This window comes from Pantherophis guttatus, chromosome 14, assembly GCF_059756535.1.
Source record: "Pantherophis guttatus breed Tessera chromosome 14, ASM5975653v1, whole genome shotgun sequence".
NCBI lineage: Eukaryota > Metazoa > Chordata > Lepidosauria > Squamata > Colubridae > Pantherophis > Pantherophis guttatus.
Window position 1 is genome coordinate 14,160,191 of NC_142076.1, and position 12,285 is coordinate 14,172,475.

The following is a 12,285-nucleotide window of genomic DNA, read 5'->3' on the forward strand; positions in this document are numbered from 1 at the left end:
GAGTGGGCATTATGGAAAGGAGGAGGGGGGTCCTTGGTACTCTCTGAACTAGGTTGTTGGCTTGCAAGGCATTTCATGACCCAACTAGGTAACATTATCAGTGCTACCGTAGAAGAGAGTGGGCATTATGGAAAGGAGGAGGGGGGTCCTTGGTACTCTCTGAACTAGGCCGTTGGCTTGCAAGGCATTTCATGACCCAACTAGGTAACATTATCAGTGCTACCGTAGAAGAGAGTGGGCATTATGGAAAGGAGGAGGGGGGTCCTTGGTACTCTCTGAACTAGGTTGTTGGCTTGCAAGGCGTTTCATGACCCAACTAGCTAACATCTTCAGTGCTAGAAGAGCGTGGGCGTTACGGAGAGGAGGAGGAGGAGGACTGTGGGGTCCCTTGGTGCTCTCTGAGCTAGGTCGTTCGTTGAGGGCTCCAACATGGTTTACCCCTCCAGATGTTTGCAGAACCACACAACCCTACATGATCCCTTCTCCAAGGTCAGCAAAGTCTGGGAAGCCACCTGAGAACCGCAACCCCATTGCAGAGCAGGGCCCAGATGGACCAACCATCCCTGCTCTTAAGAGGCTTGGTTGGGGGAACCCCAGCAAGACCCCCCTTTGCAGGCAATTGGAGAGTCCCTGAACCATATACCACCCCCCCTCCCCAATCAGGGAGGGGTGGGGAAGTGGGCGGGCCTCCTCCTGTGCTCCAATCCCCCCCCCTCAAAAAAACCACCCTCCAATCTCCGGACTACATTTCCCAGGGTGCCTGGCAGCCGGGGCGGAGCCTGAGTCCAGCTGGCTGGCACCGAGCAGGAAGCTTGCAAGTCGCCCTGCGGCTTCTTCTCCGGGGTGGAGGCTGCCCGACATGCCTGTGTTGGTGGAGGGGCGGCGGCTCGACCCGGCTCGGCCCCTCCGGGAGCTGCTGCGCGCCTTCCCGGAGCTGGAGGTGAGCTGGGGGCGGGGGGAGAGCAGGGGAGGGCGGGGCTCCTGCGCCCCAGGTGAGACCAGGTGCGCCCTGCACCTTGCAAAAAAGGAGCTGCAAAGGGCGCGCTGGCTTGGAGACCCTCTTTTTTTTTAATTTATTTGATTTATATGCCGCCCTTCTCAGGAGACTCAGGGCGGCTTACAATGCGTTAAGCAACAGCCTTCATACTTTTGTATATATTTATACAAAGTCAGTTTATTGTCCCCAAAATCTGGGTCCTCAATTTACCTACCTTAGAAAGGATGGAAGGCTGAGTCAACCTTGAGCCTGGGGAGATTCGAACTTACTAATTGCAGACAGCTGGAGTTAAATTACAATGCATTAGTCTGCTGAGCTATCCAGGCTCCTGTTTCCAACTTTTGCAGAAATTCCTTTGCAAACATCCAATAAAAACTTTCAAAACAGGATTTTTTTCCCCGCCTGTAACGGAGAGTTGGGGGAGAGGGAAAATTTTTTAATTTTTTTTTTAAAAATTTTGATTTATATGCCGCCCTTCTCCGGAGACTCAGGGCGGCTTACAATGCGCTAAGCAATAGCCTTCATCCTTTTGTATATTTATACAAAGTCAGCTTATTGCCCCCACAATCTGGGTCCTCATTTAACCTACCTTTGAAAGGATGGAAGGCTGAGTCAACCTTGAGCCTGGGGAGATTCGAACCTGCAGAAATTGCAGGCAGCTGTGTTAATAACAGGGTGCAACCACTGTACTACCAAGGCTCCTAATAATTGAAAACGTTATGTTTGTGGGAATAAAGTGGTACAGTTCAAGCAATTCCCAGTTTATGTGAAGCTCTGCTTGGTTTCCAGATCTTGGGAGAGGTGTGAGCTGTTTCTTAACTTTGGAGGCCCAGATCAGAGAACATTTTTATAGCTGTTTTGCTTACTGAAGTTGTGTTGTCTGTGACCCGCAAAGACCTGTACAAAAACTCTTGTTCCCCAAATCAGGAGCAAGCCAAACAGTTCCGCAGCCAACCCGCTCAAGCGGTGGGACCAAAAGGACTTCTCTATGTCCAGCAAAGAGAATTTGCAGCCACCACGTCCAAAGATGGTAGGTGGGACCTCGAGTGAGTATAAACTCGCAATTCAAGAGAAAACAGCCAAGATCTTACATGACGTCCTTCTGCTTTCTTGATAGGTTCCGTTTCCATCCTTGGTTCAGATGATGCCACAACGTGCCATTTTGTCGTTCTGAGACATACAGGTAACTGAAATACCTGGAAGATGCCTGATTTGGTTCCCATTCTCTATAATTCGACGTTTATAAAGTTTGAGGTTGCGGTTTAGAAGTGGAATAAGAGCTTGATGGAAGTCCTTGAGATAGATTGAGGTTTTTGTTTTCTTGGCTCCAGTGTTTAGAAGCACCACAGAAACCCACAGATTTTGTCACAACTGGCCGTAACCCAGGGGTGAAATTCAGCAGGTTCTGACAGGTTCTGGAGAACCGGTAGCGGAAATTTTGAGTAGTTCGGAGAACCGGAAAATGTGACCTCTGGCTGGCCCCAGAGTTTGGAGGGAATGGGGATTTTACAATATCCTTCTCCCAAGAGTGGGGAGGGAATGGGGATTTTGCAGTATCTTTCCCCTGGAGTGGGGTGGGAATGGAGATTTTGCAATATCCTTTTTTTTTTTTTTTGCTTTAATTTATATGCCGCCCTTCTCCGGAGACTCAGGGCGGCTTACAATGTGTTAAGCAATAGCCTTCATACTTTTGTATATTTATACGAAGTCAGTTTATTGCCCCCACAATCTGGGTCCTCATTTCACCTACCTTTGAAAGGATGGAAGGCTGAGTCAACCTTCCCCCAGGAGTGGGGAGGGAATGGGGATTTTGCAGTATCCTTCCCTGGAGTGGGGAGGGAATGGAGATTTTACAGTATCCTTCTCCTGGAGTGGGATGGGAATGGAGATTTTGCAGTATCCTTCCCCTGCCATGCCCACCAAGCCACACCACTCCACGCCCACCAAGCCATGGCCACAGAATCGGTAGTAAAAAAATTTGAATTCACCACTGCCATAACCTCACTGTCTTCCAATTAAGTGATTTTCAACTCCTCAGAAATGCTTTGACTGATATGTGTTTTGATAAGTCTGTTCTAAATAGAGAAATGTTCCTTATAGCTACAGTTGTCCATAAGATGCAAATTCTCATTGTAGTTTTTATTTTTTTATTTTTTAAGGGAGTGGAGCAATTTGTCTAACTCACTGCGATGGATCAGATACCGAAACAGAAGTTCTGCTGATCGTAAATGCAGTAAAAGTGCTTTCTCTAAGCACGGACTGTGGAAGGTCAGTTTTTTTAAAAAATATAATAATAATCCTTTTAAATAATCTGGTGAAAAGTTGGGGCGTCATACTTCTCAGCTGCTTTCTACCTCTTCAACTGAATAGTTAGATTCAGGTAGTCTTGATTTACAACAATTCGTTTAGCAACCAGTTGAAATTACAACGGCAGTGAAAAAAATTATGACGGGTCCTCGCACTTAAAACTATCATCATGTCATCCCCGTGGTTGCATGATAACCACAATAAGATGGTTGCAGCATCCTTGTCGACATTCCAAGTAAAGCACCCGTAGAAAGCAGAACTCCGAGCCAGGGAGATTCCTCAAGGAACAAATTTATTGGATACATCATATTGGCACAGCTGGTGAAAATCAACTATTGTGGTCTGCCAGCGGCCTGCGGATCTGACAGCAGACTCAGACAGTGAGGAAGTTGGGGAGGAACATGGGCCAGTCCTGGAGTCTGGGGAAGGCTCGGACGAGGGCTCTGCGTCGGAGGCAGAGAGGGGGCCAGGGCCATCTGGTAGTTATGTGCTGCCTCCGGAGCCTCCGGAATCTGACATCAGCGAGGCGAAAGAACAGTGTGAGCCTGTTCCCAGTGTGCGCATGCACAGAACTGCCAGAAGGCAAGAACAATTAAGGAAAAAAAGGGCGACTCGGGAGTAAGGCTTAGAGATGATTGGCCCCTCCCAGGAGACATAAAAGAAGAGCAAATGGATATGAGCCTTTGCAGGAAGCAATTAGCTCATATAGTCAATTCAAGCTCTGAGAAGTCCGTTTGACTCTGTGCTCCGTTTGGCCTTGCAAAACTAATTGACAGTTAGGTCTCTTGCAGCGTTTCAAGGGAGATAAAGGTGGGTGCTTATCAACATTACCCTGAAAGACTGTGTCAACTTGAGCAGACATCTGTCGGAATCTTCACAGACTGTGAATCGTTACGGGCTGTGAATGACCGTAATTCACAGCCATCTCAATAAAAGAGGTTTTTTGGGACTAAAATTGTGATTTATCCTTTCTCAGGAAACCTAAATCAGAACACTGACTCCGAAAGTTCTCGCGGTTTTCACCTAATTAAAAAAGAAAGTTTTTCCCTTTTCTCCAAGTCATCAGTCACATGGTCCAATCGAGGTGCTGGCCAGTTGCTTGGTTACTTTGCTCCTCCTCTCCCAGGCCCCTGTTGGAATGACCTTGGTTCCCACAGGGAAACTTTTTGTTTTGACGGCAAAACCCCAGCTAACTATTTCCCTCCCGCTCCCATCTAGTGGCAACCCTGAAGCCTCAAAGATGGCCCCAGCCAGTTTTGCTTCAGGGTTAACAATCCTGGGATCATGTGACCACAACTTGAGACCTTCCAGTCAAGCTGGATTCATTCAGTGTCTGGGTGATTCACTTAACAATTGTAGTGATTTGCTCAACCATGGCAAAAGAGGTCGTAAAAGCAGGTGTGATTCACTTAACAACTGCCTAGCATAGCAACAGAAATTCTGTCTTATTTATAAGTCAAGGACTTACAAATAGCAGAATGTCCCTGATATACATCCTGTACTGTAGTTACTTACCAAAGAAACAAAATTGAATCATCGTGAGAAATATGCTAATCATCATCATCATAAAAGGTGCATTTTCACATCCAGCCTAATTAATTCAAATTCCATCTGAAAGGGATTGAAAAGTGAACGAATGTTTCTGGATTTTTGTGTCTGCTAGGTTGGAGTTGCACCTGGTTGGAGGCTTTTGTGACAATAGGCGCTTGTCCCAGCGTCTTACCAGTCAGCTGTTAAGTAAGTTTTGTGTTTTTGATTTTGCTGGGGTCTTCATAAAAAATTGAGGTTCTCTTTGAAGCAGAATAAAATTGTTGTGTGAGCTGGTGGGAATTTTGTAGACTCCAGAGCTCCCAAACAATAGATTTCTACTTTAGAAAAATGGCTTACAGGATGTAAGTTGTAATGAAGGGAAGCCAGTTATATTTATGGAGAAAAGGGGATGAGTCATGTTGATGCCTACAGAATATATCATACCATCGGTAAAGGTAAAGGTTCCCCTCGCACATATGTGCTTGTGCTAGTCGTTCCCGACTCTAGGGGGCAGTGCTCATCTCCGTTTCAAAGCCAAAGAGCCAGCGCTGTCTGAAGATGTCTCCGTGGTCATGTGGCTGGCATGACTAAATGCCAAAGGCACACGGAACGGTGTTATCTTCCCACCAAAGGGGGTCCCTATTTTTCTACTTGCATTTTTTACGTGCTTTCGAACTGCTAGGTTGGCAGAAGCTGGGACAAGTAACAGGAGCTCACCCTGTTACGCGGCACTAGGGATTCGAACTGCTGACCTTTCGATCGACAAGCTCAGCATCTTAGCCACTGAGCCACCATGTCCCTTATATTTGAATAATACAATTGTTTTTCATCATGTAGTTAATCTGTATTTCTTTCCTCGGCCTATGAGTTTCATAGTCTTTCTTTTTTGTGTTCTTAGGAGCATTTGACCGCTTGTTAGACAATGTTTATTTGATGACATTCTGTGTCACAGGTAATTATATATGTCTTTGTCTTTATTGTATTGTCTTGATTGGTTAATAATACAACCCACTTCCTTCTGTTTTGAATTTTGGCCATTTTACAATCCTGGTGTCAGCAGAAAAATCTGTAAAATGTTGCCAGAATTTTATAAAAACATGACTTATTTTAACTTTGGTCAAATAAACAAACATTACATTCCTTCCTTTTTACTTAATTAAGGTCTTATTCATTCATTCATTCAAATGTTATTGTAGGATTTGATCTCTGTTCAATTTTTCTTTGTCCCATTGCAAAGGAAAGTTATTTTCTTAACAAGGAATATATGCCAGTAACCAAAGGAAGGAATCAGTCTAAAAGCTAATTTTCCCCAACCCCTGCCCCAAATGTTTGGGTATGGACCCTGGGACCCTTAAAAATACTTGCAATATGGAATTCTTAATATGGCAGAAGGGAAAAATTAAAGAATGCATGGAGAGGAGTCATGCTTATTGTATTTAATCGACTTAATATATTATCTTGGTTCTGTCTTCTCCTTTTGTGAGGCTATTCTCTGTCAAATCTAAAATATAATTCCCAGCCTGAAAAACATTGTGCACCCCAATCTGAAGTGACTTAGCTGTGCCACTACATACTTTCCAGTTTATTGCTTTTTCGATAAAGTCAATTTTTATGGGTTCATTACAGAACTGAATGATCGCCAAGAAAATGGCAGGCATTTGCCATATATTTACGGAATCGGTGAGTTAACATTTCTTGCATTTCGAGGCCAGGTTTAAAAACTGGCTTACAATTGTGAGATCAGGTATTGCCACCTTAAAATTATTATTTTTTTAAACTGGCTGATTAAGGTACCAATGAATGGAAATAAAAGATGCATGTTTTGTTTAACACTTAAAGAGAGGCAGTTTGAAAGATTTTTCCTGTCAATCAACTTGCTCTGTCCTTTGACTTAATGTTTAATGAGCATTTCAGAATTCCTTCGGAAGGAACGCATTTTCTTATTACGTGGCTCCTTCCCTTTCAGCTGCGAATGTTAAAACGGGTGAGATTTTCCACGCCACATTTCCAGACCGAGGACCTGATGAAGACATGCGGTCTGCCAGGGTCTTAGCAGGAGCAAAGGTTAGCAATGATGGTACAAAAGAATGAGAAAGGGAACCACACTTCAGGGGAAAAAGTCCTCTGTCAAAGACTTACAATCTAAAAGATAAAACATAGAAGAGAGTCCTTGATCTTCTCTAAGCTTTTTTGTTTGTTTGTAGACATTCATTACCCAACTGGATATCATCAGTGTGAGGAAGTGTGGCATTTGCTCCCTGTTTATATTAAGAAATTTGAGATAGATAGATAGATAGATGATAGATAGATAGATAGATAGATAGACAGACAGACAGACAGACAGACAGACAGACAGACAGACAGACAGACAGACAGACAGACAGATCGGTAGGTAAGTAGGTAGGTAGATAAGTAGGTAGATAGGTAGATAGGTAGATGAGATAGGTGAGATAGATGATAGATAGATGATAGATGATAGATGATAGATAGATAGATAGATAGATAGATAGATAGATAGATAGATAGATAGATAGATAGATAGACAGACAGACAGACAGACAGACAGACAGACAGACAGACAGATCGGTAGGTAAGTAGGTAGGTAGATAAGTAGGTAGATAGGTAGATGAGATAGATGAGATAGGTAGGTGAGATAGATGATAGATAGATGATAGATAGATAGATAGATAGATAGATAGATAGATAGATAGATAGATAGATAGATAGATAGATAGATAGATAGATGAGATAGATGATAGGTAGATGAGATAGATAAGTAGGTAGGTAGGTAGGTAAGTAGATAGGTAGATGAGCTAGATGAGATAGGTAGGTAGATAGGTAAGTAGGTAGATGAGTTGATAGATAGATAGATAGATAGATAGATAGATAGATAGATAGATAGATAGATAGATAGATAGATTCTATCTCTCTTATCATCTATCTCATCTACCTATCCTCTATCTCATCTAACTATCTATCTATCTATCTATCTATCTATCTATCTATCTATCTATCTATCTATCTATCTATCTATCTATCTATCTAGATGATAGATAGTTAGATGAGATAGATGATAGGTAGATGAGATAGATGATAGAGAGATAGACAGATTAGATAGATAGATAGATAGATAGATAGATGAGATAGATGAGATAGATAGGTGAGATAGATGATAGATAGATGAGATAGATAGATAGATGAGATAGGTAGGTAAGTAGATAGATGAGATAGATGATAGATAGATAGATGAGAGAAAGATGGATAGATAATGATGGATGGATGGATAGAGGGAGAGATAGAGATAGATGATAGAAAGTTGATAGAGAGAGAGACGATAGATTGATAGAGATCGATTGCCCTGCCATTGTTGGGGTGTGGTGGTCTCCTGGGAGAAAACTGATAGAAGAGTTAGAGCAGGGAACATAAATGAGAATCAGAGAAAGACATAAACAGGATTTGGCATTATAAACGGGGCCAGGATGAACCCTTCTGCTTCTGGTTCTGCTGAGCCACCAGAGTTTGTCCTGCGCTTTCTCCAAGTTTCGCCTGCCCGTAACCTGCTGAAGCTGTCCTGTCTCTTGTTAGATGATCAGCATTTATGACTCCAAGAAGGAACAACTTTGCATTGGGCCTTACTACTGGATGCCTTTCCCCCACGTGGATTTCTGGTTGGAGCAGAGCAACCAGAGCATCTTACAGGTAGCTGGAGTTTGCCAAGGACATCGGGGACCCCACTTGGAGAAAAGCTCGGCTGAAAGATTGCCGAGTTCGTGTATTACGTTCAGCCGCAATATGATTCTTTCGTTTTTGGCTTACCGTTTTCTGGGTCTCCAACCATCGCTGTTTGTAAACCATAGCTTACTACAGTGTGTACTCCCAGGAGGTTGTAAACTTAGCCAGCAAGCAACGGGGAAGCAAAGTATGTAATGTCTGAACGCCAGTTGAGCATTCCATTTATTTATTTATTTTTATTTATTGGTTCGATTTATATGCCGCCCTTTCTCCGGAGAGTCAGGGTGGCTTACAATGCGTTAAGCAATAGCCTTCATACTTTTGTATATACCTGCTTAGTAGGGCTTTCGGCCCCCCCTAAGCGGTGTTCTTTTTTATACAAAGTCAATTTATTGCCCCCACAATCCGGGTCCTCATTTTACCTGCCTCGAAAGGATGGAAGGCTGAATCAACCTTGAGCCTGGTGAGAATTGAACTCGCAGTAATTGCAGGCAACTGGTGCTACTTAACAGCGCTTTAGTCTGCTGCGCCACCAAATTGGATTTCCTTGTTGTGGTTTGATCACTCCATCTATTGACTTGTGTGTAGGAGTAACACGTTTTGATAATCTTATGTAAACGGTAACCCTAAGACTCTCCTAAAATCAATAGAAGAGAATATTTGTGGCTTGGGGTTGAAACTGTGGGGTCCTTGACGCTCTCTGAGTTTGGTGGTTTTCTTGCAGACGTTTTATGATCCAACTAGGTAACATCACCAGGGCTAGAAGGGAGGGGTATTTGTGGAGAGGAAGAGGAGGAGGAGGGAGAGAAAGAGGAGAAAAAGGAAGAGGTGAAAGAGGAGGAGAAGGACTGGGGGGGTCCTTGGAGCTCTCTGAACTTAGTTGTTTTCTTGTAGACATTTCATGACCCAACTAGGTAATATCATCAGTGCTACAACTTGAGAGTGGGGTTTGTTGTTTTGTTTATATTCTAGTGGCTGCGTAATGAAACATTTGCAAGAAAAATGGTGTGTAATGAAACATTTGTAAGAAAAGGAAAAAAAAAACCAAGCTCAGAGAGCACCAAGTCGGTTTCCTTAAAATATTCCCTTTTTGTATCTCTGCAGAATCTCTCCACATCGCCACTGGCTGAGCCACCGCATTTTGTGTCACACATCAGAGCTACCCTGCTTTATCTAAGAGAGCATCCGTTCCCAGATAAGACCCTCTTCCCAACTCAAAAACCTCGCCTCTACGAAAAAAACGCCGAGGGCTTGTGGGAGAGAGTCTCTGGCCAGATCTAACCCAGAGTGGAGAAACCAGGAGAGCTCTGGAAGTGAAAGTCAAGAAAGGTGTCAACAGACCCTCCCTAGGCCATGCACCTTTACCTGGCGAGCCCCCCCGCCACAAAAGACAATCAGGGAAAACCAGTGGGCTACATTTATGGGATGAGGGTCTTAACGTCCCTCAAAATATCCCGTGTTTTCCAAAACAGGCGGCCCAATTCGGTGCAAAATTAGATAACCTTTTCACATTTCATGGAGTTGGGTCCAAAATTCTCAAGAACATAAAATGGGCCTCAGTGTCGTTTGCAAAGGAGGAGGTGGAGCCTCCTTCGTGGGTACTCCCGTCCCTGCTCCGTCACGTTTTCTTGCTTTTAGACGTTTCTTCAAGACCAGCGTCTTAACGCAAAGCTGCCATTCTGCTTGCTTCATCGGAGCGAGACGTCCTTGATAAAATATCACCTGGAGACGCGCAGAACCTTCCTGTGGGCACGTTCTCACGTTGGAATGAAGCGTGTTCTGGTCCCTGAAATGGTCCATTTCGAAGTCAAGACGTGTTCCGGTGAGGTTGGGATGACCTCTTCCAACATGAGGACGCTTCTGGTAGAGTTAGAACATGATTTTGACACCAGATGTTTCGGTGAGGGCCTTTCAACCTAGACAATTTTGCTCTTCTCTGGAACTATCTCAGAGGTGTTGAGGGAGCTTTCAAATGAAGGTAGATCTTGTTTGTGCCACACGAGGAGAAACCCCTCCAAGCTAAGAATAGATGTTTGCGTTGAGGCCTCCAAGTAGTAGCTAAAGAATGTCGATCGTGACATTCTTCTTGGACCGAGGACCAAATGTATGCAGGCAAATATGTTGGGTGGGGACTTGCCTACATACCTATCCTCTGATGTGGAACTTTGGATTCTAGTGCAGCTCAACATAGGTTGTGATTCTCCTCCGTTCCTTTTTAGAAGTTGATTTTTTCTACAATAAATCTCCATTAACTAGTCATAATTCCTGCAAGAAAAAAACCCACGTGGCTTCAGACGTTACTTTCACGGCACACGGTTTTGTTTTGTTTTTTGTTTCGGCTTTTTTTGTGTGTGTGCTGTTATTTTTCTCCACTGTTCAGCTTCCTCTTCTGTCAAAGAGAAACTGGTAGAATCTGGTCTGGGATCTCACCATTGCTGGGTTCTTTCAGCACCGGAGGAGGTGGGATTTTCATTGAACCAGATCCATCAAACCATTGAATGTAGCCAAAATAATAATACGATTAAAAAGCAGTCACCGCTTTAATCTTTTCCGTTTGTTATATCCTGGGCCTCATTTCTAAGCAAGGATCCAAACAAATTTTATCAAATGTATTATTTCTGTTAAACGAAAGTTTTTCAAACACCTCTCCATGTAAGGAAACTTTTAAAACTGCTTTGCTATTGATTTAATCTGGTTTTCTTTTTAGGTATTTATGCGTGTCTGAAGTAGGTACGTTTCAACAGAATAACAAAAGTTGGAAGGGACCTTGGAGGTCTTCTAGTCCAACCCCCTGCTTAAGCAGAAAACCCTTCTGTCAGGTTTCGATGTCATCTCAAATAAATTGCACTCCCAAACAATTAATCTTTGCTGAAATATTCCATTTATTGAGTACGACAGATCTGGCCCCGACTTCGTCGTACTCAATAAATGGAATATTTCAGCAAAGATTAATTGTTTGGGAGTGCAATTTATTTGAGATGACATCGAAACCTGACAGATAGCCGATACTAACCCTCTGACCCCCAAACCCTTCCCTTTCCGTTCCCCAATTCTCATCTTCTCATTGCCCATCTTCCAAGTCAGTCTCCCCAGCTTCTGACCTCACCCCACAGGAATGTTCCCCCCTCCCATCCCATCTCCTAGGGGATATTATCTACAGAGAAAATAAGTAGGTGAAAAGCCTCATCTCCTCCTTTTTATGGCAGCATCAGAATGCTGACACCTACACCATTTCAGACAAATGGCTGTCCAATCTCTTAAAAACCTCCAGTATTGGAACATTCACAACTTCTGGAAGCAAAGCCATTCCACTGATTTAATTGTCCTGTCAGCAAATTTCTTAGTTCTAGGTTGCTTCTCTCCTTGAGTTTCTACCCATTGCTACTTATCCTGCCTTCAGGTGCTTTGGAGAATAACTTGACTCCCTCTTCTTTGTGGGATGTTGGAAGACTGCTATCATGTCTCCCCAGGGCCTTCTCTTCATTAAACTAGACATACCCAGTTCCTGCAGCCGTTTTTCATGTTTTCGCCTCCAGTCCCCTAATCCTCTTTGTTGCTCTTCTCTGTACTCTTTCCAGAGTCTCCACATCTTTTTTTTCTTTCTTTCTATGCTGTTTTACAATTTCTGGGCAAGACCGAACATCCGTCTGGTGTTTGTGTATGTGTCAGACCTAAGAAAGCTAATTATAGGGTGGGGCAGCCATCGGAACTTCAGAACC

The 12,285-nt window shown here is 43.6% G+C and overlaps 1 protein-coding gene across 1 annotated transcript; it reads left to right on the forward strand.

Moving 5' to 3' along the window:
* Nucleotides 1-780: 780 nt before the first annotated feature.
* On the forward strand, nucleotides 781-11,115 carry NTAN1 (N-terminal asparagine amidase). The gene is made up of 10 exons (XM_087878412.1): nucleotides 781-940; nucleotides 1,925-2,027; nucleotides 2,115-2,180; nucleotides 3,157-3,265; nucleotides 4,968-5,041; nucleotides 5,733-5,786; nucleotides 6,461-6,514; nucleotides 6,801-6,898; nucleotides 8,420-8,533; nucleotides 9,671-11,115. Exons 1-10 carry the CDS (start codon nucleotides 860-862, stop codon nucleotides 9,845-9,847), a joined length of 930 nt encoding a protein of 309 aa, XP_087734538.1. The 5' UTR covers nucleotides 781-859; the 3' UTR covers nucleotides 9,848-11,115.
* The last annotated feature ends 1,170 nt before the right edge of the window (nucleotides 11,116-12,285 follow it).